At 34.8% G+C, this 22,011-nt stretch overlaps 1 protein-coding gene across 7 annotated transcripts in view; it reads left to right on the top strand.

Annotated features, from left to right (window-relative positions):
- Nucleotides 1–22,011, top strand: part of BLTP1 (bridge-like lipid transfer protein family member 1) — a 223,529-nt gene that overhangs the window by 108,353 nt on the left and 93,165 nt on the right. For all 7 annotated transcript variants that reach the window (XM_059169027.1, XM_059169028.1, XM_059169029.1 and 4 more), the window contains exons 37-47: nt 1,173–1,370; nt 2,519–2,730; nt 7,195–7,346; nt 7,803–7,953; nt 8,127–8,279; nt 10,157–10,397; nt 11,557–11,699; nt 14,412–14,631; nt 15,090–15,248; nt 16,775–16,950; nt 19,850–20,025. In XM_059169027.1, the coding sequence (XP_059025010.1) occupies nt 1,173–1,370; nt 2,519–2,730; nt 7,195–7,346; nt 7,803–7,953; nt 8,127–8,279; nt 10,157–10,397; nt 11,557–11,699; nt 14,412–14,631; nt 15,090–15,248; nt 16,775–16,950; nt 19,850–20,025 (1,981 nt within the window). The remainder of the gene's footprint in view (nt 1–1,172; nt 1,371–2,518; nt 2,731–7,194; nt 7,347–7,802; nt 7,954–8,126; nt 8,280–10,156; nt 10,398–11,556; nt 11,700–14,411; nt 14,632–15,089; nt 15,249–16,774; nt 16,951–19,849; nt 20,026–22,011) is intronic.

The raw sequence follows: 22,011 nt of genomic DNA, 5'->3' as shown, positions 1-22,011 counted from the left end.
TATTAGCAGTAATCAGAGAAAGAAATGAAAAAAAGTAAATAGAACATAAGCCTTTGCCAGACATACAGGATGTTAGTTTCCATATCATATTATAAGTGGTGAAATTATGGCAATGTCTGTTATGAATTATAATTACATAAAATGTGTTAGCCTAAAGCAGTCCTTTAATAAAAGCTATAATTTCCCTATTTTCTAATGTTTTTGTTGTAGCTGGGTAATTAATTAGAATGATTTTTTTTTTGTAAGATGATGAGAAAGTATTTAAAAATAATTTACCATGAAGCTGAATTATTCAGGAGCTTTTTTTACTTTAGATTTTTAGAGTACCTATAATCTTTCAGAAATGAATTCATTCTGCCTCTGAGCAATTATTTCTTAAATATGGAATCTTTTTTCCTCCCTTTTATTTCAGTGTGATTCTGGCACTTTTTAAATTGTAGGACATTAGACATTATTTCAGAAGTTGATTACTTCATTTATCTTTCTTTTTGACAGTATTAAGATACATTTTTAAGAAAGACACTGTCCCCAATTTTTTTTTTTAATCTCCCTGCGGTCTCAAGCAGATTCAAACTGAATGGGACTACAGTCAGTTCTGCCCAAGAAGGACACAAATTTTGGAATCAGACCATCCCGGATTATGTTTTCTATGAGGGGCTGTTTTTCCCTAGAACATAGTTTCCTAGCAGCTTGAGTAGCCTGGAGCTGGCTTTCCAAATTGTTGCTATTTATGCCTTTGACAATGTCATCAACAGACCAATTTACAGTGTCCTGGTTGTTATGGTTCTCCTACAATGGAGAGGTAGCATCATTGGGAAACAAGCTTACATTTCTTATTTTCAGCATCTGGTCATCGTTCTTAGCTTTCCTTAGCTCCATATTCAATGCCACCTCATTTCTGTACAGTCTTTCCCCTTGTTCTTGAATCTGTTAAGGCGGGCAGCTGGTAAATTAGCATTCTCGTTGGTGGACATGGTTATGAGACAAAGGGAGAAAGCTACACGACCGGCTCAGGCTTCCACAGGAGGCAGTCTGGGATGCGCAGGCTATGTATGGGTCAGCTGCCCTCAAAATGTCCACCACGGATCACCCCTAAGACGGTGTCTAAATGTTTTTTAAAACAATGCAAACCTGTCTTTAAAGATGCTCATTTTGCTCTCTTTTGGTAATAGATATTGGTACCTGTGCCATCACTGCTATTCCTTTTGAGAAGTCCAAAGTTTTATTTACTCTTGAAGAGTTGGATGAGTTTACTTTTGTGGATGAAACTGATCAGCAAGCTGTTCCAGATGTAACTCGAATAGGTCCCAGCCAAGAAAAATGGGGTTGGATAATGTTTGAATGTGGACTTGAAAATTTAACCATAAAAGGTAAACATTTTTTCTTCCATTTCTGCTTAAGTGAGGGACAGATTGGTCCCACATTGCTAAAATGTTTTGAACAATTGTGACTTTGAATAACCCGAATCTGCATATTTAAGCATAAAGTTGGGACCTGGGATTATTTACCAGGGTGGGTGCCCCATCCCAATTCTGTAAGTGGGACTTCCCCTTCAGTGTGTGATTCAAATCTAACAGAGCATGTAGACATACAAAACATTACTGCCTGAACAAAAATATCTGTGGTTAAGAAAAAAAACTTTTTTGAATAAAATATAGAGCCACCTAGCTTTTGACAGTTTGCATCTTTGGAAACTGGATTTTTTTATTAGGAGAGTTTGGAATGATGAAAATACTGTAAATCCTTTATCCAGTGACAGACTGACTTACAGTTATGTAACTCACAGTTATATACAATTTTCTTCTTCATTATTGAGTAATATATAAAAAAAGGAAGGCTGAGTTGTATGTAAGGCTGAGTTATAAGTTACATGTAAACTTTTAGGTTTAGTCATATATATAATAGTAATCAAGTATGCCTACAGTTCTTTACCTGGTAATCCAGTCTTACATGACCTTTATAGATAAGGGCAAAGTTTTGGTGAGAAAAAAAAGATCTTTATGAATTTTTAATTTTAAAAAAAATTTTAAAAAGATTTTACTTATTTGTTTATTAGAGAGCACAAGCAGTGGGGAGAGGCAGAGGGAGAGGGGGAAGCAGACTCCCCACTGAGTAGGGAGCCCGACTCGGGACTCAATCCTAGGACTCCAGGATTATGACCTGAGCTGAAGGCAGAAACTTAACCTACTGAACCATCCAGACACCCCTGTGAATTTTTATTTTTATTTTTTTATCTTTATGGGTACTGTAGAGTACAGCATTGAGATACCCACTGTTTTTTTAATTTTGTTTTTTAAAGATTTAATTTATTTATTTGACAGAGACACAGAGAGGGAACAAAAGCAAAGGGGAGTGGTAGAGGAAGAAGCAGGCTTCCCACTGAGCAGGGAGCCTTATGAGAAGCTAGATACCAGGACCCTGGGATCATGACCTGAGTCGAAGGCAGACTCTTAACAACTGAGCCACCGAGGTGCCCCTACCCACTGTTTTTAATGAATACGTTCCTTCTCTCTTACAGGAGGAAGACAGTCTGGTGCTGTTTTATATAATACTTTTGGAATTATGGGTAAAGCTAGTGTCACAGAAAGAGGTGGAGTGCTGACATCCAATAATTCTTCTGATTCTCCAACTGGCAGTGGCTATAATACTGATGTCTCTGATGATAATCTTCCTTGTGATCGAATAAGCCCTTCTTCAGACTTAAATGGAAATTCTGTTTCAGATGAACAAGTTGGTGAATTTTTAATCATAGTAGTGCTTTGAAAAAAATAACAAAGCTACTCATTTCAAAGTTAATTTCTGGAGTATATTTGCTTCTTTCAGTATTTGGAATTTTTGCTTAAATTGTAGTCAATATATTTTGGTGATTATACTACTAGAACATAATTTCTGAAGCATAGGTACTGTACCATAGATATATTTTTATCCATCATAGTACCTTGTTTAATGCCTTGCTCATATTGGGCACTTAATAATATTTGTTGAATTAATGAATTAATAGAATTTCAGAAAAGTAGGTATCGCTTTGATGTTGTCTCAAGGATTTTAGCAGAATTCACTTAAATACTTAGTTTTGTCACTGGTAGTATTTCATGTAAGTTCCAAATATTTTTAGTATCCACCCATTTTAGCTAGAGTCCTGAAGAATACCTTATATATAACTCATTTATTATATTTAATATGGTAGAATGTCATGATTATTAATAATAGAAATAATAAAAATATTCAAAATTCTAGATTACAAAAGAGTTGTACCACTAACCGATGGATACAGATTTTTTCCTCTTTGAAGTTTCTTTGTCTCTAATAGTATTGTAAGGATACTGACCTAGACTTGTGAAGATTGAAGGAGATAATATATATGAAAGGCTTAACTCAGTGTCTAGTACATAGTAAGAACTTGGTAAATGTTGTTTTTAAACACATATGTACATACACTTCTGATCATTTGGAAATTAGACCAATTGAAGAGGGAAAAAAACACCTTTTGATTAAGAATTGTTATGGATATCCACCATTCATTGGCATAATCATCTCTGAAACCCAGGTTTCTGGTAGTTTATTTTTTGAAATACTTATTTTGATTTGATGCATAATTTAGGAGTCTTTTTTTTTTTTTTTAATTTATTTGATAGACAGAGATCACAAAAAGGCAGAGAGTCAAGGAGAGAAAGAGGAGGAGGAATGCTCCCCGCCGAGCAGAGAGCCCAATTCAGGGCTTGATCCCAAGACCCTGGGATCATGACCAGAGCCGAAAGCAGAAGCTTTAACCCACTGAGCCACTCAGGCACCCCATAGTTAGGAGTCTAATCACAGTTTTCTTGTGATGTCTTTGGATGTATTTGAGTGGTGGTCAGGGATTAAGCACTTTAAGGAAATTTAAAAATATAATAGCTTCTCACTGGACAAAGGAGCTGGGAAGAACCCAGCTCTTGTTTCCTTCTCCTTCTATCCCACTGAAATATTTGACAGAAACTCAGCTGTCATCCTTGATTTCTGTGATCCTCCTATCTTTGCTGAATATCCCTAAATTTTGTAACATTGCTTTCTTTGGGTTCTCTGACTTTTCTTGGTCCATGTCCTCACTCAGTTCTTTGTGCTTCAGTGTGGGTATTCTTCCCATGTCGTTCTTGGCTATCTTTTTTTTCCCTTTTTTTTTTTTTGGAATTCTGTATGTCCACTCCCTGATTTACTTCATTTTCTAGTTCTGCTCCATAATTTGATGATGCTAACTCTCCCATTGGTTAGCTATCTTCATTTACACATGCCATAGGTACCAAAAATTCAGTCAACCTAAATCCAACTTATCCAACTTTATTATTGTTTTGCTTCACATACTATTATAATTAGTTACTTATTATCTATAAGCTGCCTTCTTTTTTAAAAATTTTCAGTTCCTGAAAACTGTCTTCTTTATCTTTTATAAACCTTAGTGCCTAGCTCACAACCTTATCTGAAACCCACAGGATAGATATATTTGAGAATTCAGATTTTTTTTCCTTTAACAGAAAGGTAATCTGGTATGTGTTTTATATGTCACACAAACTCCTAATGGAATCTGAGACAGCACTCCGTCTTGAAATATTTAAATACTTTTGCAGCACAACATTCATAAAAATTCCAAGTGGGATAAATAGCCTCTTACCAAATTCAGATCAGGTTTTGATGCCACATTTACACAAAAATATTTTGATTTCTCAGTATTTTATAAGATTTAGAGCTGCAGATAAGGAATGTGGACTTATATTTAGCATCTGCTAACTTTAAAATAACTATTGCCTACAATTCACATTGTTTTGTGAACTATTTATTGCCTATAGTTCACATTGTTTTAGGATTCAGAGCTGTTTTGTGGATATTCATTGTTTAATCATCCCATGAGGAAATGCCAGTCTTTTATCTTGACCAGTAATAACTAAAAGTGAATTAGAGAACTATGAAGAGACATAACAGGTGGTAGACTTTTTTGTTTATTTCTTTAACATTATGCTTACCTCCCTGCATTCTAAAGAGTGAAAAAAAAAAAAAAAAAGTAGAAAGCCAGCCGAGTGCTGCAGGGCCTGGCAGGAAGGTGGCATGGAGCGGAACCCTCAGGGGCAGCTCCTCTCACAGGAACAATTAACTGGACAGGCCACACTGGGATGCCTCGTCTGGGGAGCCCTGTGGACTACTTGGCTCAGGATTTTGTCTCTGATGGAACACCTGTATATACCTATTTCAGACACTTACCCTCATCACCTTTGAAGAGGGTGAAGGCAGCTTTACGATTTCTGATGGGAGCCTTAGAGATGATTTACAAATGAGACAGAGCAGTTATCTAAAAGGTGAATTCTATAGCCCCAACCATCTTAAACCCCTTTATTAAAAAAGTATTTGTGAGTGGTTTAGTCATATTTAAAATCTTGTAAGACCCTCTAACTTTCAGCCCCTATCATCTCTTGTATTAGTCTTTCTGCAAGTTAACCCCACAGAAGGGTGCTGTGCATTGCCCCACCTGTCTGGTCAAAGCTCCCTCCCTTCCTGGACCCCTGTTCCCTTTTGTCTGCCTGCCCAACTGCTCCTCATCCTTTGGCCTCAGCTGAAACCTCACTGCTGTGGGAAGCCCTTTGTGACCTTCCTGGGTAGAGGCATATCCTCTGTGCTTGTCTCTGCTGCATCTTGCACATTTCTTTGTTAAAGGCTCAGTAATCACACCAGATAGATTTAGAATGTGAGCCTCTTGAAGGTACGGATAAAATCTTATTCATCTTTGTATTTTCATTACCTAGAAGGGTCCCTGGCACATGGTGTCTTCCCAATAAATATTTATTGAATGATTAAATGAAGGAAGGAATGAAGATAGATAGTACATTAGTATAAAATCTATGGAGATAGGTTTAAAAAAAAAAAAAAAAAAAAAGCCCGGTATTTAGCCTGAAGAAGGAGCCTCCAAATTTATGCATTCCATAGTGTGTACCCAACAGATTCACAGAGAATTATATTTGAAGCTGAATTTGTAGAGCTTCCAGTGAGCTATAAGGAAGAAGTCTTTGCCACCTAGGCAGAGGCTTTTCTTTAGTCACCTACAGGGGAAGAGCTGTATTAAGTCCCTTTCAACTTTAAGATGCTCAATTCCTTCATGCTCAGCTCTACCATTTTCTGTTCTTTGGCTTGGACCAGTTTCCTGAGGGCCCATGATGGAGACAGAATCAGCATGTAGAGCACAGTTCCCTCTTCAGTAACCTGCTACAGGCTTCCTCTGTTGGAATGGTCCAAAAGTTTAACGAGTGAAATTTTCATATTATCCCATATTCATTTAATAATGAAGAGCCATATGAAGCTAGTACTTGTAGTTTTCAAGGCTGTAACACATAAATGTGTCTTTTTGACTCTTTAACTCTCTTTTCATAGAAGTTTGATCCAAGGGAAACAAAAAATCTTTACTATAGCCTTGTCGCCAAATGTTTTGCTTCTGTCATTCAAGTGAAGCATTTGGTGCCTGTTGGGGATTTCAGTGATCTCTTCCTGTCTCCGAAAGGGTCTCAAAGATATGATCCTCTCCATCCACCAGCATTTTTGGTTCAGAAATAAACAGCAACAAAAACTGCAAAAAAAAAAAAAAGTGATTATACATTTTAAAAAATTACTACTTCTTAACACTGATTCAGAAGATAAATAGGACTATTTTATTATAGAGTATTTATTTGAACATGGACTATACTAGTATTTTTGTGGAATTTGTTTTTGGAAATTTGAAATATGTTGTTAAAATGGAATGGAAAACAGATTGTTGTAGGAAGTAGAAGACACTGATTTTATCATTCATTCTCCTTAATAGTTGTATGAATTTTGACAAGTCACAAAACCTCTTTCTCTCACTTTTTTCATCTGGAAAAAAAAAAAATACTTAAACATCCCTAAACAAATGTAATTGAATGAAGTGATAAAGAGAAGCATTCGGCTCTGGATCTTTTACTTACGGCTTACTGCAGTGCAGTGGTTTTTCAGTCTTTGCTCCGTAGAGCTTCAAGGATCTATAGGTATTTCTCAGAATCAGGGTTAGGCTGAGCAAGGTTTATGTTACCTGTTTTATGTAAAGGTGTCACCTGTAGAGCTTGATTCGATGGGAAGATCTTGTGCTTTAAACATTTACTTGGGCACTAGTAGTTTTAAGCAGCTATACATTAGAAGTTTTTGGTTTTTGATTTTATGTAGGATGAAGGAGTTGAATCTGATGATTTGAAAAAAGATCTACCTCTGATGCCTCCACCTCCAGATTCATGTAGCATGAAGTTGACCATCAAGGAAATTTGGTTTAGTTTTGCAGCTCCCACCAATGTGAGATCTCCTACACATGCATTTTCTAGGTAAAAAGTTTTAAACATGTAGTACTATTCCTTGATTTGTTTTCATTTTAAATAACCTACAATTCTGTTTCAGTTATTTTTAAGTTATTTTTCTGATCTGTATAGCATTAGGGTTGCCACCTTCTTACCATCTTTCTTACCTTATGTTTTCTGTAGACATTATTCTTATCTTGCTTGACCCTTTTTCTTTCATAGGGCTTTAGTTTTACTATTATATGTCACGTCACCATGAACTTCTTACTGTCACGTCTAATAGGTTTTAATATGTTTCCTTCTTTTCTGTTATCTTTTCTTCACATTTTCTACTTACATGTTTATGATTTATCTGATAGCCAAAATGAAAAATAATTTTGCCTAAGTAAAATGGCTACTAAGTATAGTAAGTATGGAAGATTGTTTGAAATATCAGTCTTGACAGTTGTTTTTATAATTTTTTTTTTTTTTTAATTTTCAAAGGCAGCTGAATCTTTTAAGCACTGCAACTCCAGCTGTTGGTGCATGGCTTGTTCCCATTGATCAACTCAAATCATCCTTAAACAAATTAGAAACTGAGGGTACCCTGAGAATTTGTGCTGTTATGGGATGCATAATGACAGAAGCATTAGAGGTATGTCTGTCAACAGTACAAGGTATCCGATACGGTTTATTAGAGAACATGATCTCTAATTATTCATCATTGTTGGAAAACAACAGACCTGCAAGTTCTTGATTACTGGATGTCTTCTATTTGCAGTATCTTTGATACGTCACTCTGTATCTGTTGTTTTTGCTTTGTTTCAGAATAAAAGTGTACATTTTCCCTTAAGAAGTAAATACAACAGACTTACAAAAGTTGCCCGTTTTCTCCAAGAAAATCCTTCATGTTTACTGTGCAACATACTACATCACTACCTGCACCAGGCAAATTACTCCATCATTGATGATGCTACAATGGTGAGTTACTGAAACCATATGTTAGCTTTAAAGAAGCCTCTACTCTTGGGGTGCCTGAGTGGCCCAGTCAGTTAGTATCCTGCTCTTAGTTTTTGCTCAGGTCAAGATCTCAGGGTTGTGAGATCAAGCCCTGTGTTGGGCTCCATGTGGAGTCTGCTTGGGATTTTTTCATCCCCCCCTCTCTTTTCCTCTCCCTGCTCATGCTCCCAGTCTGTCTGTCTCTCTCTAACATAAATAAATATATCTTAAAAAAAAAAAAAGAAGAAGAAGAAGAAGAAGCTTCTATCCTTTTGAAGAGCCATTCATTGGCCCATAGTTTGAGATGCAGCTGGGAAGCCCAAAGGGGAAATATGGTTAAAAATATGGGCTTACAGACAGCAATGGGCTGAGATGAATGATCTGGGAAGTGCCAACATGAAGGTGTTGGAAGCTGTGGTTATGGATGAGCCTTCTAGAAATGATAGTATGTTGAGGGAGAAGCTGGTCAAGAAAGGATATCTGAAGTACACCAAAATTAAAGGGGGGGGGACATGAAAGAAAGGTGGAGAGAGCTACAAAGAATGCTGAGGAGGGAAAGGAAGAGGTAGGAAAATCAAGAAAAAATGTCTTAGAAGCCAGAAGTATAAAGAATTTCAAGCAAGAATCACCAGCCTGAAATTTCACAGAAATGTTTAATAAAAGAAGGGCTAGTTAATGGTTATGGGGAGAGTATTTAATAACACAAAATGAATATAATATATGTCTGCCTCTAGAAAAGCACTATAGAAGGTAACACCTCTTCATTTGGGGTTTAGAACTTGAGATCTCTCATCTCACCAACCTTTTGGTCAATAGAAAATGCACAAAAGGTTTGCCAAATTAGGATCAATATGTAATAGCCAGTCAAACTTCTGATAACCTCCAATGAGAGAGAATCTCTAGTAAATGGTAGATTTGAAAAAGGTACTTGGACCTGAGACTACTATAATGCTTTTTACTCCTACCCTGTGAAATGAAGACTGGAGGTCCATAGTGCAAGGCTAACTTGCCTGTCTAGTCACAGGCAAAGAGACCTTGAAACAGAATGGCAGGCATTTCCCATGGATGGATGGTCTGCCGAAATAAAACTTTTAATGGAAGAGGAAAATACACAATATGGCTTTCATTATGTGAGTCTAAGAATGAAAGGACAGGCAAAGAGATCTGATGTTCCTCAGAAAGTAAACGAGGTGATTTCTGATGTTCAATAAATAGCTCTCTTCAATTAGAGCCATTTCTCTTAACACAGGGAATTATAAGAAAGGGGTTGGAGGGGATTTGGATATTTTACTCTTAGGCTAAGGTGTCAGTTGGAAGAATAACCAAATTTTCTTTCTTATAATCATTACCATGTGGGATAAAGTATATTCTAAATTATGTAGTTGTTACTGATAATATATTTAACTTTCAAAAAAGTTACAAATCCATCTTTATCTAGCATTCAACCATAGTGATTTATTTTTTCTAATGTTAAAATAGTGGTGGTTACCTAATCTTTGAAGGGAGTAATTTCATTTCCTCTTTGTTTAATGAATATCCTGGATAGCTCAAAATACATTTGACTTCCTCAATAGAACAATAAAGGTAAAATGGATTTAGTACTTCTTAAGGAGAATTCCAATTTTTTACCCCATGTTTAGCCTCTTAGTCACCTGGTACTGCATTGTTTATGACAGAAAGACGCATTGTTGTGTTTAGAAATTGAGTTCTATTGTCAGCTTGAAATACTCTGTTTTGCGGACAAATTATAACACATAGATTCTAGTTTCTTCATCTCTAAATGGGGGTTATGAGATTTAAATGAATAAATGTATGCAAAGCACTTAAGTGGTAACATTATTTCATCATTGTTATTACAGAGTGATGGACTTCCTGCTTTGGTAACTTTAAAGAAAGGTTTAGTTGCACTGGCAAGACAGTGGATGAAGTTTATTGTGGTGACACCAGCCTTTAAAGGAGTTAGTTTACACAGACCAGCTCAGCCACTGAAACCTCAATCGGCTGTGGACCACGAACATGAAGAGGGGCTTGGGCTAGACAATGGAGGTGGTCTTCAAAGTGACACCAGTGCTGATGGAGCAGAATTTGAATTTGATGCAGGTAATTTTTAAATATTTTAGTCAAATATTATACCTTGGTAACATATGTATGTGATAATTTTGATCGTTTGTGTCCCAAATTTGAAAATGTTATGGCTTAAGTATACAAGTATGATTTGTATTAGTCCAAAGGAATGATAATAATGTTGGAATCTTTATACTGACTTTTGGTTTTTACATTTAATTTCATGAAATATGATAGATTTCTTTAATCTATCCCATACAATAACAGACATCTTTGCATAGCTGGAATATTTGAGTGAAGCATGTTAACTTCCTTTTGAAATTCACATTTGAAAAAAAATAAAATTCGTATTTATATTTGTTCATCATCTTTCCTATACCACTTAAAGAAGTCTTTGAATTTTACCTGGTGCCTGGTTGATTCTGCATTTATGTAGTATTTTAGAGTCATGCATTCAGCCTATAAATCTGTCAGCATCATGACTATGCCAGAATACAGGTAGATGTGCATTTTAGAAATGTATGTACACACTTTAATGCTTTTTCAGAGGAAAATTTTTGTTATCACAGCATGGAATATTAAAAAATACTGAATTATGATATTTTGGAAGAGTTGAAAGTACCATGAAAAAGGACAGTAGCCTTAAAACTAGAGGTCTCAGAACACTGATATATAATACATTAACCAGCTTTTTAAATTGTCTTTTAAAAAAAAAAAAAAACTTTATACTCAACGGGAATAATCTATGAGGAAGGTTGCCTGGGTAGCTCATTTGGTTAAGCATCCGACTCTTGATTTTGGCTCAGGTCCTGATCTCAGTGTCGTAATACCAAACCTCATATTGGCTCCCTTCTAATTAACCATCTGCACATTCCTTTGTTAATCTGAAATTTCTATACTTTTAGCTTAGTTGGTTTTTTCTCTCTAAACCCTTTGGCTGAGGTGTGGAGGGACTAAATTCAAGCTATCTGTTTCTTTCTTGAGACTGAGTGAGAAGATTGGGGTTGGGAGAGTAAAAGAAAGACAAAAAATAATATAGCAGATTCCACAATTAATTTCAAGGAAATTTAAATAATTTAATTTTTTTACTCAAGGAATATGTAAAGTTGAGTGTAATTTACCACCAGGAACACTCGTATTAATATTTCAAGAAAATGATAATCTATAGCCCACTTATTCTTTTTTACTGTTTCAGCCACAGTCAGTGAACACACAATGCTATTAGAAGGAACAGCCAACCGTCCTCCACCTGGTGGCTCTGGACCTGTTACTGGAGCTGAGATAATGAGGAAACTTTCTAAGACTCATACCCATAGTGACTCTGCATTAAAAATAAAGGTACATTTTTGGTGTTTCTGGTTAAAGTAGACTTCCAGGGAAGACCTAAATTTCTGATATCTCAAATTCAAAGATTAAGTATTTAAATTTAAATATTCAAATAGTATTTTATATTGAATATTTTATATTCAAGAATTAATAATTTAATAATTGAGTAATGATAAATATTTTTATAGTTGAACATGATTAGCAACATAACAGTTTGAATTGAATTATTTTATGACTTTAATTACACTGTTTTAAGAAACTTATCCAGTGCTTGGTAAGACATGTATATAGCAAGGTGGTTAACTACCACCTTGGGAGCCAGACAGCCTTGGTTTCATTCTGCCTCTGACACTTAGTTGTTCTGTGACTGAACAAATTTTTAACTATACTGTGTGTCAGTTTCCCTATCTGTAAAATGGAGATTACGATAGTAACTTTTTCTAGAATATGGATGCCAAGAAATAACTGTTAATACGTGAAAAATGCTTAAACAATACCTGGCACGTAATAAGCATGTAAGTTATTTGTTGTTGTCATGGGTTATTTATGTTTTGTTAGTTTCCTTTTCTGAGCAATGAAAAGGACAGACAATATTTTAACTTTCTTTGAAAGTTTCAGCGTAGACTTACATTAATGCTCAGAACCCATAAGGTAAATGACTAACAGTTTTGCCGTATTAAAATATAAAATTTCTACACAAAAAAATAATTATTATAAACAAAATAGAAAGACACATGACAAAGGGCTAATTTCCGCATATATAAAGTTCTTTTTTCTAATCACTAACACAAATAGAAAATTAGTTAATGGGGAGTTCATAGAGAAATACACAAATATGAACATGTATCCTCTTAAAATTAAAGAAATGTAAGTTAAAATGTGAGATTTTCATTTCCACCGATCAGATTGAAAACACTAACACATTTGAATGGTGTATGTTGGTGAAGATAAGGGAAAGCAGACACTCTTCTACAGTACTGGTGGGAGTGTAAATTGTCACAAACTCTTCGAAGACCAATTTGGCAATCTGTATCAAAATTTAAAATGTAATATTCTTTCACCCAGTATGTTCATGCCCAGGAATTCATTCTAAAGAAATGAATGCTCATGAATGCCCAAAGACACATGTGCAATAATGTTCTTTACAACACTGTTTATAATAAGAAAATAATGGAACCAATATAAGTGACTGTTTGAGGGTCAGTAATCTAGTGTCCCCTGACACAGAGATGCATACCGTGAAGACCTCAGAAAGATGAAGTTGATCTCTAAGTGGATATGGAATGGTCACCAAAATGCCTAAAGTAAAAGCAAAATATAGGACAATATGTATTCTGTGTCTTAAACAAGGATAAATATGTACATGTGCTTATATAGTTATAAATTATTTAAAGAGAGTAGATGAGAAACAAGAGTACTTCTAGGAGAAGGAATCTAGTAGACTGGAGCTCAAGGGATACAATTTATTAGATTGTCTTTGTGCTTTTAAAGTTTTTATTCTATTTAAGGTATTGCTCTTTTAATTAAAACATTCAGCGATAGTTTAATATACACTTTTTAAAAGTTTGAATTATTAGGCTTATTCTATTTCTATAGTGTAGTTCAAAGCTAGGATACTTTTAAATTCTCAACTTTTAATCAGTCTCAGATTTTTTTTCCCATTTGATGGTTTTTCCTAGCCCACAAACATTCCTTTGTTTATGAATGATAGAAGTCCTCCAAAAAGTTGAACTACAACTCTTTGTTTCAGATCTCTTCTTTTCAGAATCTTTGTCTGTATAGTCTTTTCTTGTATGATTTTAAACTGATCTGAAATTCTAACCTTAGATGTGTCAGAACAGATAGAGATGGGCAATTCTGCAATTTTTAAATTTTCCTCAGAGAATAGCTAGAAATGGTTTTTGGCATATTAGAACTGTACAGAGAGGGGCATCTGGGTGTCTCAGTGGGTTAAAGCCTCTGCCTTCCGCTCAGGTCATGATCCCAGGGTCCTAGGATCAAGCCCCTCAGCAGGGAGCCTGCTTCCCCCCCACCCCGCCTGCTTCTCTACCTACTTGTGATCTCTGTCCGTCAAACAAATAAATGAAATATTTAAATAAATAAATAAATAAATAAATGAAATATTAAAAAAAATAGAAAGAAAAAGAACTCTACAAAGAATCTCTTACAGATTTTCATTATCAGGGTACCAATAAGAGTAGTATAGTATTAAGAATTTTGGGATCGATATCTTGCCACCAGACACACTCTTCAGATTTCAAAGGGAATTAATAATTCATTGTTAAAATAAGTGAATGATAATAAAGACTATCCTTTGTTTTGTACTGTAAAGTTTTTTTTTTAATTTTTATTTTTTATAAACATATATTTTTATCCCCCGGGTACAGGTATGTGAATCACCAGGTTTACACACTTCACAGCACTCACCATAGCACATACCCTCCCCAATGTCCATAACCCCACTCCCCTTCCCCCAACCCCCCTCCCCCCAGCAACCCTAGTTTGTTTTGTGAGATTAAGAGTCACTTGTGGTTTGTCTCCCTGTACTGTAAAGTTTTAAAACACTTCTTTATATATTTGAGATTCACCACAATCCTAGTAGGCACAATCTGTTTTGGTATTAATGTGAATAGTAACTAGCAGTAATAACAGTACTAGTTGTGGTAGTTATTAGCAGTAGTTTTTATAAGCATAAGAAAGAGCCCTATGTTGTTCCTGTTGTAGGGTATTCACCCATATCATTCTTTGAGCTATACCAGTGGGGACACTGCCACAGATTCTCCTGTGCATGTTGGCCGTACTGGGATGCCAGTGAAGGAGAGTCCAAGGAAGGAGAGCCTACTCAGCTACCTGACTGGAAGCTTCCCAAGCTTGCACAATCTCCTAGAAGGGACTCCTCAAAGAAGTAGTGCAGCTGTAAAAAGCAGCTCCCTAACGAGAACAGGTACATCTTTGGTTTTGACAATTATAAGTTTACTTCTATTTGAGAATTAAAAAACAAAAAACAGAACATAAGTTTATTTTGCTTTATTCTTTGGTTGCATACCTAATCTGTATTTTATACCTCATCTTTGAAAAAGTATTTTGGGAAACTGTTCTCTTTGTAACTTGTTGGTGTCTTCATACTTTTAGTTTGCATTTCTAAATTGTAGCTTTGGATATTACTATCAACCTATTCATGGTATGGTATGATGTGTAAACCATCCAACAGTGAATTTCTTCTTGTTATATTAAAAATAAGTTATTTATTGGTGCCTCAATATCCAAATACAAACATCATGCACTGAGTTTGAAAACATCTGCAAACAACAATTTAGTCTGACTTTTAAAAAATAATTACATAAATCACATTTTCTGCTTATTACCTAAGAAATACTATACTCAATAAAATTTTATTTTCAGGAAATACAATGGCCACTGATATGTTATCTGAGCATCCCTTGCTATCTGAGCCATCATCTGTGAGTTTCTATAATTGGATGTCAAATGCTGTGGGTAATCGTGGAAGTGTGGTACAAGAATCTCCTGTTACAAAATCCGCACACAATAGTCTTCCATCAGGTATTGAGTTATCATGTTATTTTGCTTAACTGTCTAAGGGACATATGTTAATTTTAACAAAATTCTATTTTTCACAGAATGGTCTAAACATCTCAGATGTTTAATACTGTTTAGTTGAAATTTGCCCATTTATGAAATGCCTTTGGTAATACTGAATTGAGAGAATTGTAAGCAGTCACTTGGTGTTCTTATGGAAAGACAGATATGTCAAATGTGAGATCGTATGTAATTTAAAGAGTTTAAAATGTCCAGTTAATGTGGCTGACTTAATTTTCAAAATACCAAAAGGAGATTAATGAAAAAATGTGCCTATAATATAGAAAATATGTTAGTTTATACAGATTCTGCTGAGATATAATAGCTTTCTTTTACTCTTATAGTTACTTAAATAATTAAGCCTAAAGGTGTACTAAGAAGAATAAAATAAGATTTTGCCTTTGAGGAGGCAATGAGGACAGTTTATTAATTTAAAATAATGCATATAAACAGCAAGAACACTGGCAGGGAATTCACCAAGAAATGTTAGTGGCTATCTGCAGAAACATAAGTGGTGCCACCCTTCATTTTCTGTTTTTTCTTTTTAGGGGTATTTTTCCAAATTTATTAGATACATATAGCCTTTTCTTTCTTTTCTTTCTTTTTTTTTTTTTTTTTTTTTAGATACATATGTTCTTTAAAGAGAATTTTTTTAAAGAATATGTGTAGTAGACTTTGATCCTAGGTACTGAAGGCAGCTGAAATTAGCCCAGGTGATAACTATTTGCATCACTAGCAAATTCTATTCATATAGAAAATGTGATATTATGAAATGTGTTTATAAGTGACTACACACTCAGTCCTTTGTTTGGCTGGTATGTGGATCACTCTTGAATCTGGTACTGATCCTAATTATGACTGCATTCTAATTCTTATCATTGGCTCTTAGTTGAAGAAGGTAGAAGGAGAGTGTTTCTGCCAGCTCCCAGAACTGTTCTAGCCCTAGTCTCACTACTGCAGTTTAAATTTTGAGAAAACCAGAAAAGAACATTTCACCTTTATCACAGATCCTTTGCCTGGGGGAGTTAGAGGATAAAGGGAATACAGAGGGAAGAAATAGTGTCATTTTATTTTTGTTCTGCCTCAGAAAACATAATTGGGAAGAAATTTATATGTAGGACTCTGTGACATCTGTGAATTTTGCCCTGCTGCTGTCTGTAACTCTGCTCCTCAGTGCAAAGCTGATGAGATAACAAATGCTTTTGAAAGATCTTCTGGTCAAAAAATTCTCTATTTGAACTGACTGGCTCTAATACAGACTCTATGAGGATGACTGATACTTTCTGAAATTTTAGTTTAAATTCATTTTTATTATTAAATCATGTCTTTAAAATGACCAAAAAGTGGTGTGTTTCTTACCTTCATTCCATTTAAATGGTCTGGTAATACTGCTGTAATATGGGCTTCATAAGTTTACTTTGCTGTGCCCTTTTTTGTTGTTTTTATTTCCTCATAATTCAAATTTTACTCTTGAACATTTACTCTGTTAGGTGTTGCACCCAATCTTCCTACAATACCCTCAGCCTCAGATTTCAATACCGTCTTATCTAGTGACCAGAATACTTTGGATGGAACACATTCTCAGCATAGCACTAGTCAGGATGATGTGGCAGGTGTAGAAGAAGCCAACCAAGGGTTTCCTGCTGTGCAGCTTGCTGATGCACAGGTGAGCCAGTCTGTTTGTCTGCAATTATATTAACTCCTCATTAGGTAATTCTTGACAACTGGAACCATCTAGTCATATCCACCTTGGAATTCTGGTGAAAATCTTTTTTCTGTGCTTGTCTGTCTAAAGTCTTCATGCAAAAATGGAGGAGCCTTTTAAAAGTACATGGGTTAATTACAAATGCAAATTTAGCATCTACAGATAGATATGCATTAAACAGAAGAGTAGTATATAATTAGTTGTCCCATATAGTAACATTTTTGTTATATGGAGATACTATAGGTGTTATATAGAGACACTATAGGTGAAAAGATAAGTTATTGAAATAGTTCACATAAGTGGTAAATGAAGCTTTTAACTTAGATGGTTGTGGCTTTGATAAGGTAAAAATGGCAAAATATGGAGGTCTTATTCAATTGATTAAATGTAAGAGTGGAGAGCAAAATCCTTTGAATTGTATATTTTAGTCTGAGTGATCACAAGGCAAGTGAGTGAGCGGGACCATGGGTATTAAGAGATGTTATTTTTTCAGGATGAGAGAGACTCCACCGTATTTGCATACTTAGGAGAAATTAGGAAGGTCCCGATCAGAAAAAAGAAAAAAAAGAAGGGTAAACTGATAGAGCAGGATTTAGAGAGGGATGAAGAGTATTGGAATTTAGAGTCACTCACAGAGAAAGAGGTTTTAGACAGAAAAAATTACTTTTTTCTTCTGAGAAACTAAGAAGACAATAAGGACAGTTCACAGTTATAGAGATAAGTTTGCAGATTGATAGCTTCAATTTTCTCTTATAGTAGAAGGTAATTTATGTTAAGAAATGTGTCAGGCACTTTTAAATTTTCTTGAGATTTACTTCTCCAGTACATTGGAGTAGCTTTTAGGGACTTCATTTTTTTATTAAAAATAAATAATATAATAAAATAATAAATTAAAAAATAATTAAAAATAAAATAATTTATTTTATTTAAAAATAAATAAAATAAATAACCTTTAATTGTTGTTTTGGCCTATAGATTACATTAATTATAGTTGTTAGCATTCAACACATATTTTTAGAGATAATTATATTGTTTTATATATAAGATTTTAAAATCTACTAGAAACAGGAATATTAAATAATTCAGTAAAATGCTCTGTAAGGTGATTTAGATATGTGTACAGGTTGGCATGAATAGGAAAGAGAGCTTACCATAGACTCCCTAAAAGGATTGCCAGATGTGCTGAGGGCCTCGTTAAGAGTTTAGGTTAGTGTTAGGTACCAGTGAATGTAATTATATAATTTCCTTTCATTGTTCTAGCAGCTCAGATATAGGAGTATAAAAAGATTGATTCAAAGCAGATGTAGCAAGAGAAATAAGTGATAGGAAGTTGGTAAAATGACATTTAAGCCAAGATGGGGTGGGGGAAGAAGTCACATAACTTTGGAACTGAAGTGTTGGTTGAGTTATCTCCATGGTTAAAGAAGTCATTCAACATGATAAATTGGGATTTAAAAGAAAAAGAAGAAAGTAAGTTAAAAATCAAAGTTTCTAATAGGTATGGAGGATTAACAAGATGGCGGATAAATAAATGACAAACATTTAAAAAGTGGAGGATGGTTTGGACCTTGAAGAGGGAAAAGTTTTTCCCATTAGAATGAAAGGGGTAAAAACCAAGAAAGAATATCCCAAGCAAGTACATAAGGGAGAGGGAATTTCTCCCTAAGGTTCTACTCTAGTGTATAATTGTTGGAGTTTTCTGTTATAGGCCATTTGACCTTCATAAGAGTAGCCTGTCTTCCCAAGCACAAACAAATGAGATGACCTAGAGATAACTGAACATGTAGACTTAGGTCTTAATACATAAATGGCACCTATCCATTTTAATAGTATCATTTAACTTTCAGAAAAAGATCACTGAGATGTACAGTGAAAGGATTATAAGAGGTCCAATGGCAATACTGGATAGCACCTATATTTTGGATGTAAAGGAAGGTTTTGGGTTTTTTTTTTTTTTGTCAGAAAATAAATGTTAAATGATACTATTTAAAGTGATACTATTTAAATATGATACTATTTAAAAAGAGGTCAGATGGTCATAATATTACATATGAAATATTTTTAATATTAACATAGGAAGGTGATAAATCATTCTAATATACCAGATTTTTATGGAAACACAGTATATATTCATACCTTTTTTTTTTTTTTTAAAGATTTTATATTTGACTGACAGATCACAAGTAGGCAGAGAAGCAGGCAGAGGGAGAGGAATAAGCAGGCTCCCTGTTGAGCAGAGAACCCGATGCGGGGCTGGATCCCAGGACCCTGAGATCATGACCTGAGCCGAAGGCAGCAGCTTAACCCACTGAGCCACCAGGCGCCCCTATTCATACCTTTTTTATTTTTATTTATTTATTTATTTGGGACAGAGGGAGAGAGAGCGAGCAAGCACAGGCAGACAGAGAAGCAGGCAGAGGCAGAGGGAGAAGCAGGCTCCCTGCCGAGCAAGGAGCCCAATGCGGGACTCGATCTCGGATGCTGGGATCATGACCTGAGCTGAAGGCAGCCGCCTAACCAACTGAGCCACTCAGGCGTCCCTCATACCTTTTTAAAAGCAAGACATAGAATGATTTAAATTAGTTCACAATTTTATTCTCCTTGTCCTTTCAGACACTTAGGCAGGAGGGAGGAATCTTTGTTCTTATGATTAATTTGAGGATGAGTTGCATGTAATGGGGGTTGAAAAATACTGTTAAGTTTTAAGTACAATTAGAGTTATATTTATTACACAAGTACTTTTTTTTGTCACAGTACAATACTGATATATGATATATGTATTAAGGTAGGGTAAGAAAAAAGGTGCAGTAAATGATGAATTATAAATTAAGCTAATTAATGAATGTGTTATGTCTTTTAGGTTGTTTTCAAACCTCTTCTCAGTCATACAGGGATTCAGTCACAGGATGCAATGCCACTCTGCTACCGAATGTACTTCGGAGAACACCTTTCATTTTCAGGGACTTTGGACTGCCTTAGAGCAGATATTGTGGATTCGGATACAGCCAAAGAGAGAAAAGGCAAAAGAGCAAGAAGGTGTCTTGTGTTATTGTTCTTTTTGTGTAGAATGTTGTATACAGGTTATAACATCTTTTTTAAACTTTATTTTCCTCTAATGCTAATGAGAGTAATTTTAATATCTAAAGTACATTTGTTACATATATCCTCAGAATTTGTTTACTGTTGCAGTAGCTGAATTTTTAGGATCTTATGCATTGTAATTTTACATATTTTACTTAAAATTATTCCTAACTTCCATTCTGAGTCAACTTGCAGTATTTCCTGTTAGAAACAGGGTAGAAGTCATATTGAGAGTATGGCCATGAGAAACAAATACACAGGAATACTAAATGTAGCATGGTGAAAGTTAAGAACCATCTTTTATTGTCATTATTATCAGGGATAGTTCTTTAGTTTCGTTACTGTTTGAATAGGAGATATTATGCCCATAATAATATTTGATTAATCTTTTTGTGAACATTAAATTTTACTTTGCATGGGTCTTGCTGATGTAGCTAGGAATAGTAGAATATGGATATAGGTGGCAATTATGACAAAAGGTTTTTGCGACATTCTTGATTTCATCCAATTTAGGTTTTTGCAGGGTGGTAAATTAAAAGTAAAATGCACATGTATCACACATATAACTAAGTGAAATATGTTTTCCATTTGAAATATTCTATTTAAAATTTTAAATAATTTGACAAAGTAAGTTTAAACATTTTTATGGCAATTATTAATAAAAAATATAGCTTTCTCAAATTTTATTTCAGGTCTAGATATCCGAGGATTTTCTAATGACACGGGAATGGAAATTACCTTGTCTTTTCTGTTAAATATAAAACAGTCACTGCTTTTCATAGTAGTGTCGCACCATAAATGATGGCAATCCGAAGCACCACAAAGTGACCTTAATGATTATCAAGAGTAGTGGGGGAAAATTACCTTTGTTTTGTGATCTGGAAAAAATGTTTGTTAAAACATTAAACATTCTATTACTGCTTATTATAAATGTGTAGGGAAATGAAAAATATAATAAAACTAATATACTTAGTACATTATAATTTAAAACATTAAAAACACTGAGAATTGGGCGCCTGGGTGGCTCAGTTGGTTGGACGACTGCCTTCGGCTCAGGTCATGATCCTGGAGTTCCAGGATCGAGTCCCACATCAGGCTCCCAGCTCCATGGGAAGTCTGCTTCTCCCTCTGACCTTCTCCTCACTTATGTTCTCTTTCACTGTCTCTCTTTCAAATAAATAAATAAAATCTTTAAAAAAAAAAAAAAAAAAAACACTGAGAATTAAAGTGTCCTACTTCACTCTAAAATTCTCATCAAAGGATAGTTTGAATAGCCCTTGCCATCTTATTATATAACTTGCAATGCAAAAAGAGCATCCTTTATGTACCTTGGCATAATGTTATACTCCATTCTAAGTACTGCTGAGTTTCCAACACTTTTTCCTTTGTACTTTTAATGTAATAAAATAACATTATGAGTTCCTTCTACTATGAAATTTTTTGCCAGCATCACTTCCCTGGGATATTGTCATCCTTTTTTTTTTTAAACGGCCACTTTCCTCTTTATGCCAGTAAGTTTGCCTTCACTGAGTTCCTCTAGCTGTATATCTATAGTTTCTAGAACAGTAGAAGTATCAACATTTCCGCAGTTTCTTCTATAACTCCATTTACTTTTATTTTAATTTCACCACTGGCATTATCATTATTTTGTTTTGTTACTGCATTTTTATCTTTGCTGTCCAGTTCCCTTTTGATTATCAATTTTTTTAAATGTCATGTGGATTTATCATGAGGAAGCAACACAATTACAAGCTTTACCGTCTGTGCTTGAAATGAATAACAAATGTACATTGACCAATCACTGACATACGTAATGTGATTGATTAATGATCATGGTGTCCATCTGTTATTTACATAGTGATTTGTTGACTGAAGAGCTAGCAGCTAGTTTGTACTTGATGCAGTTATTTGCAATACATTTTAGTTTAAGATTTAAACGTG

Source organism: Mustela lutreola, chromosome 1, assembly GCF_030435805.1.
Source record: "Mustela lutreola isolate mMusLut2 chromosome 1, mMusLut2.pri, whole genome shotgun sequence".
Lineage (NCBI taxonomy): Eukaryota > Metazoa > Chordata > Mammalia > Carnivora > Mustelidae > Mustela > Mustela lutreola.
This window is presented reverse-complemented; position numbering and strand designations above follow the sequence as displayed.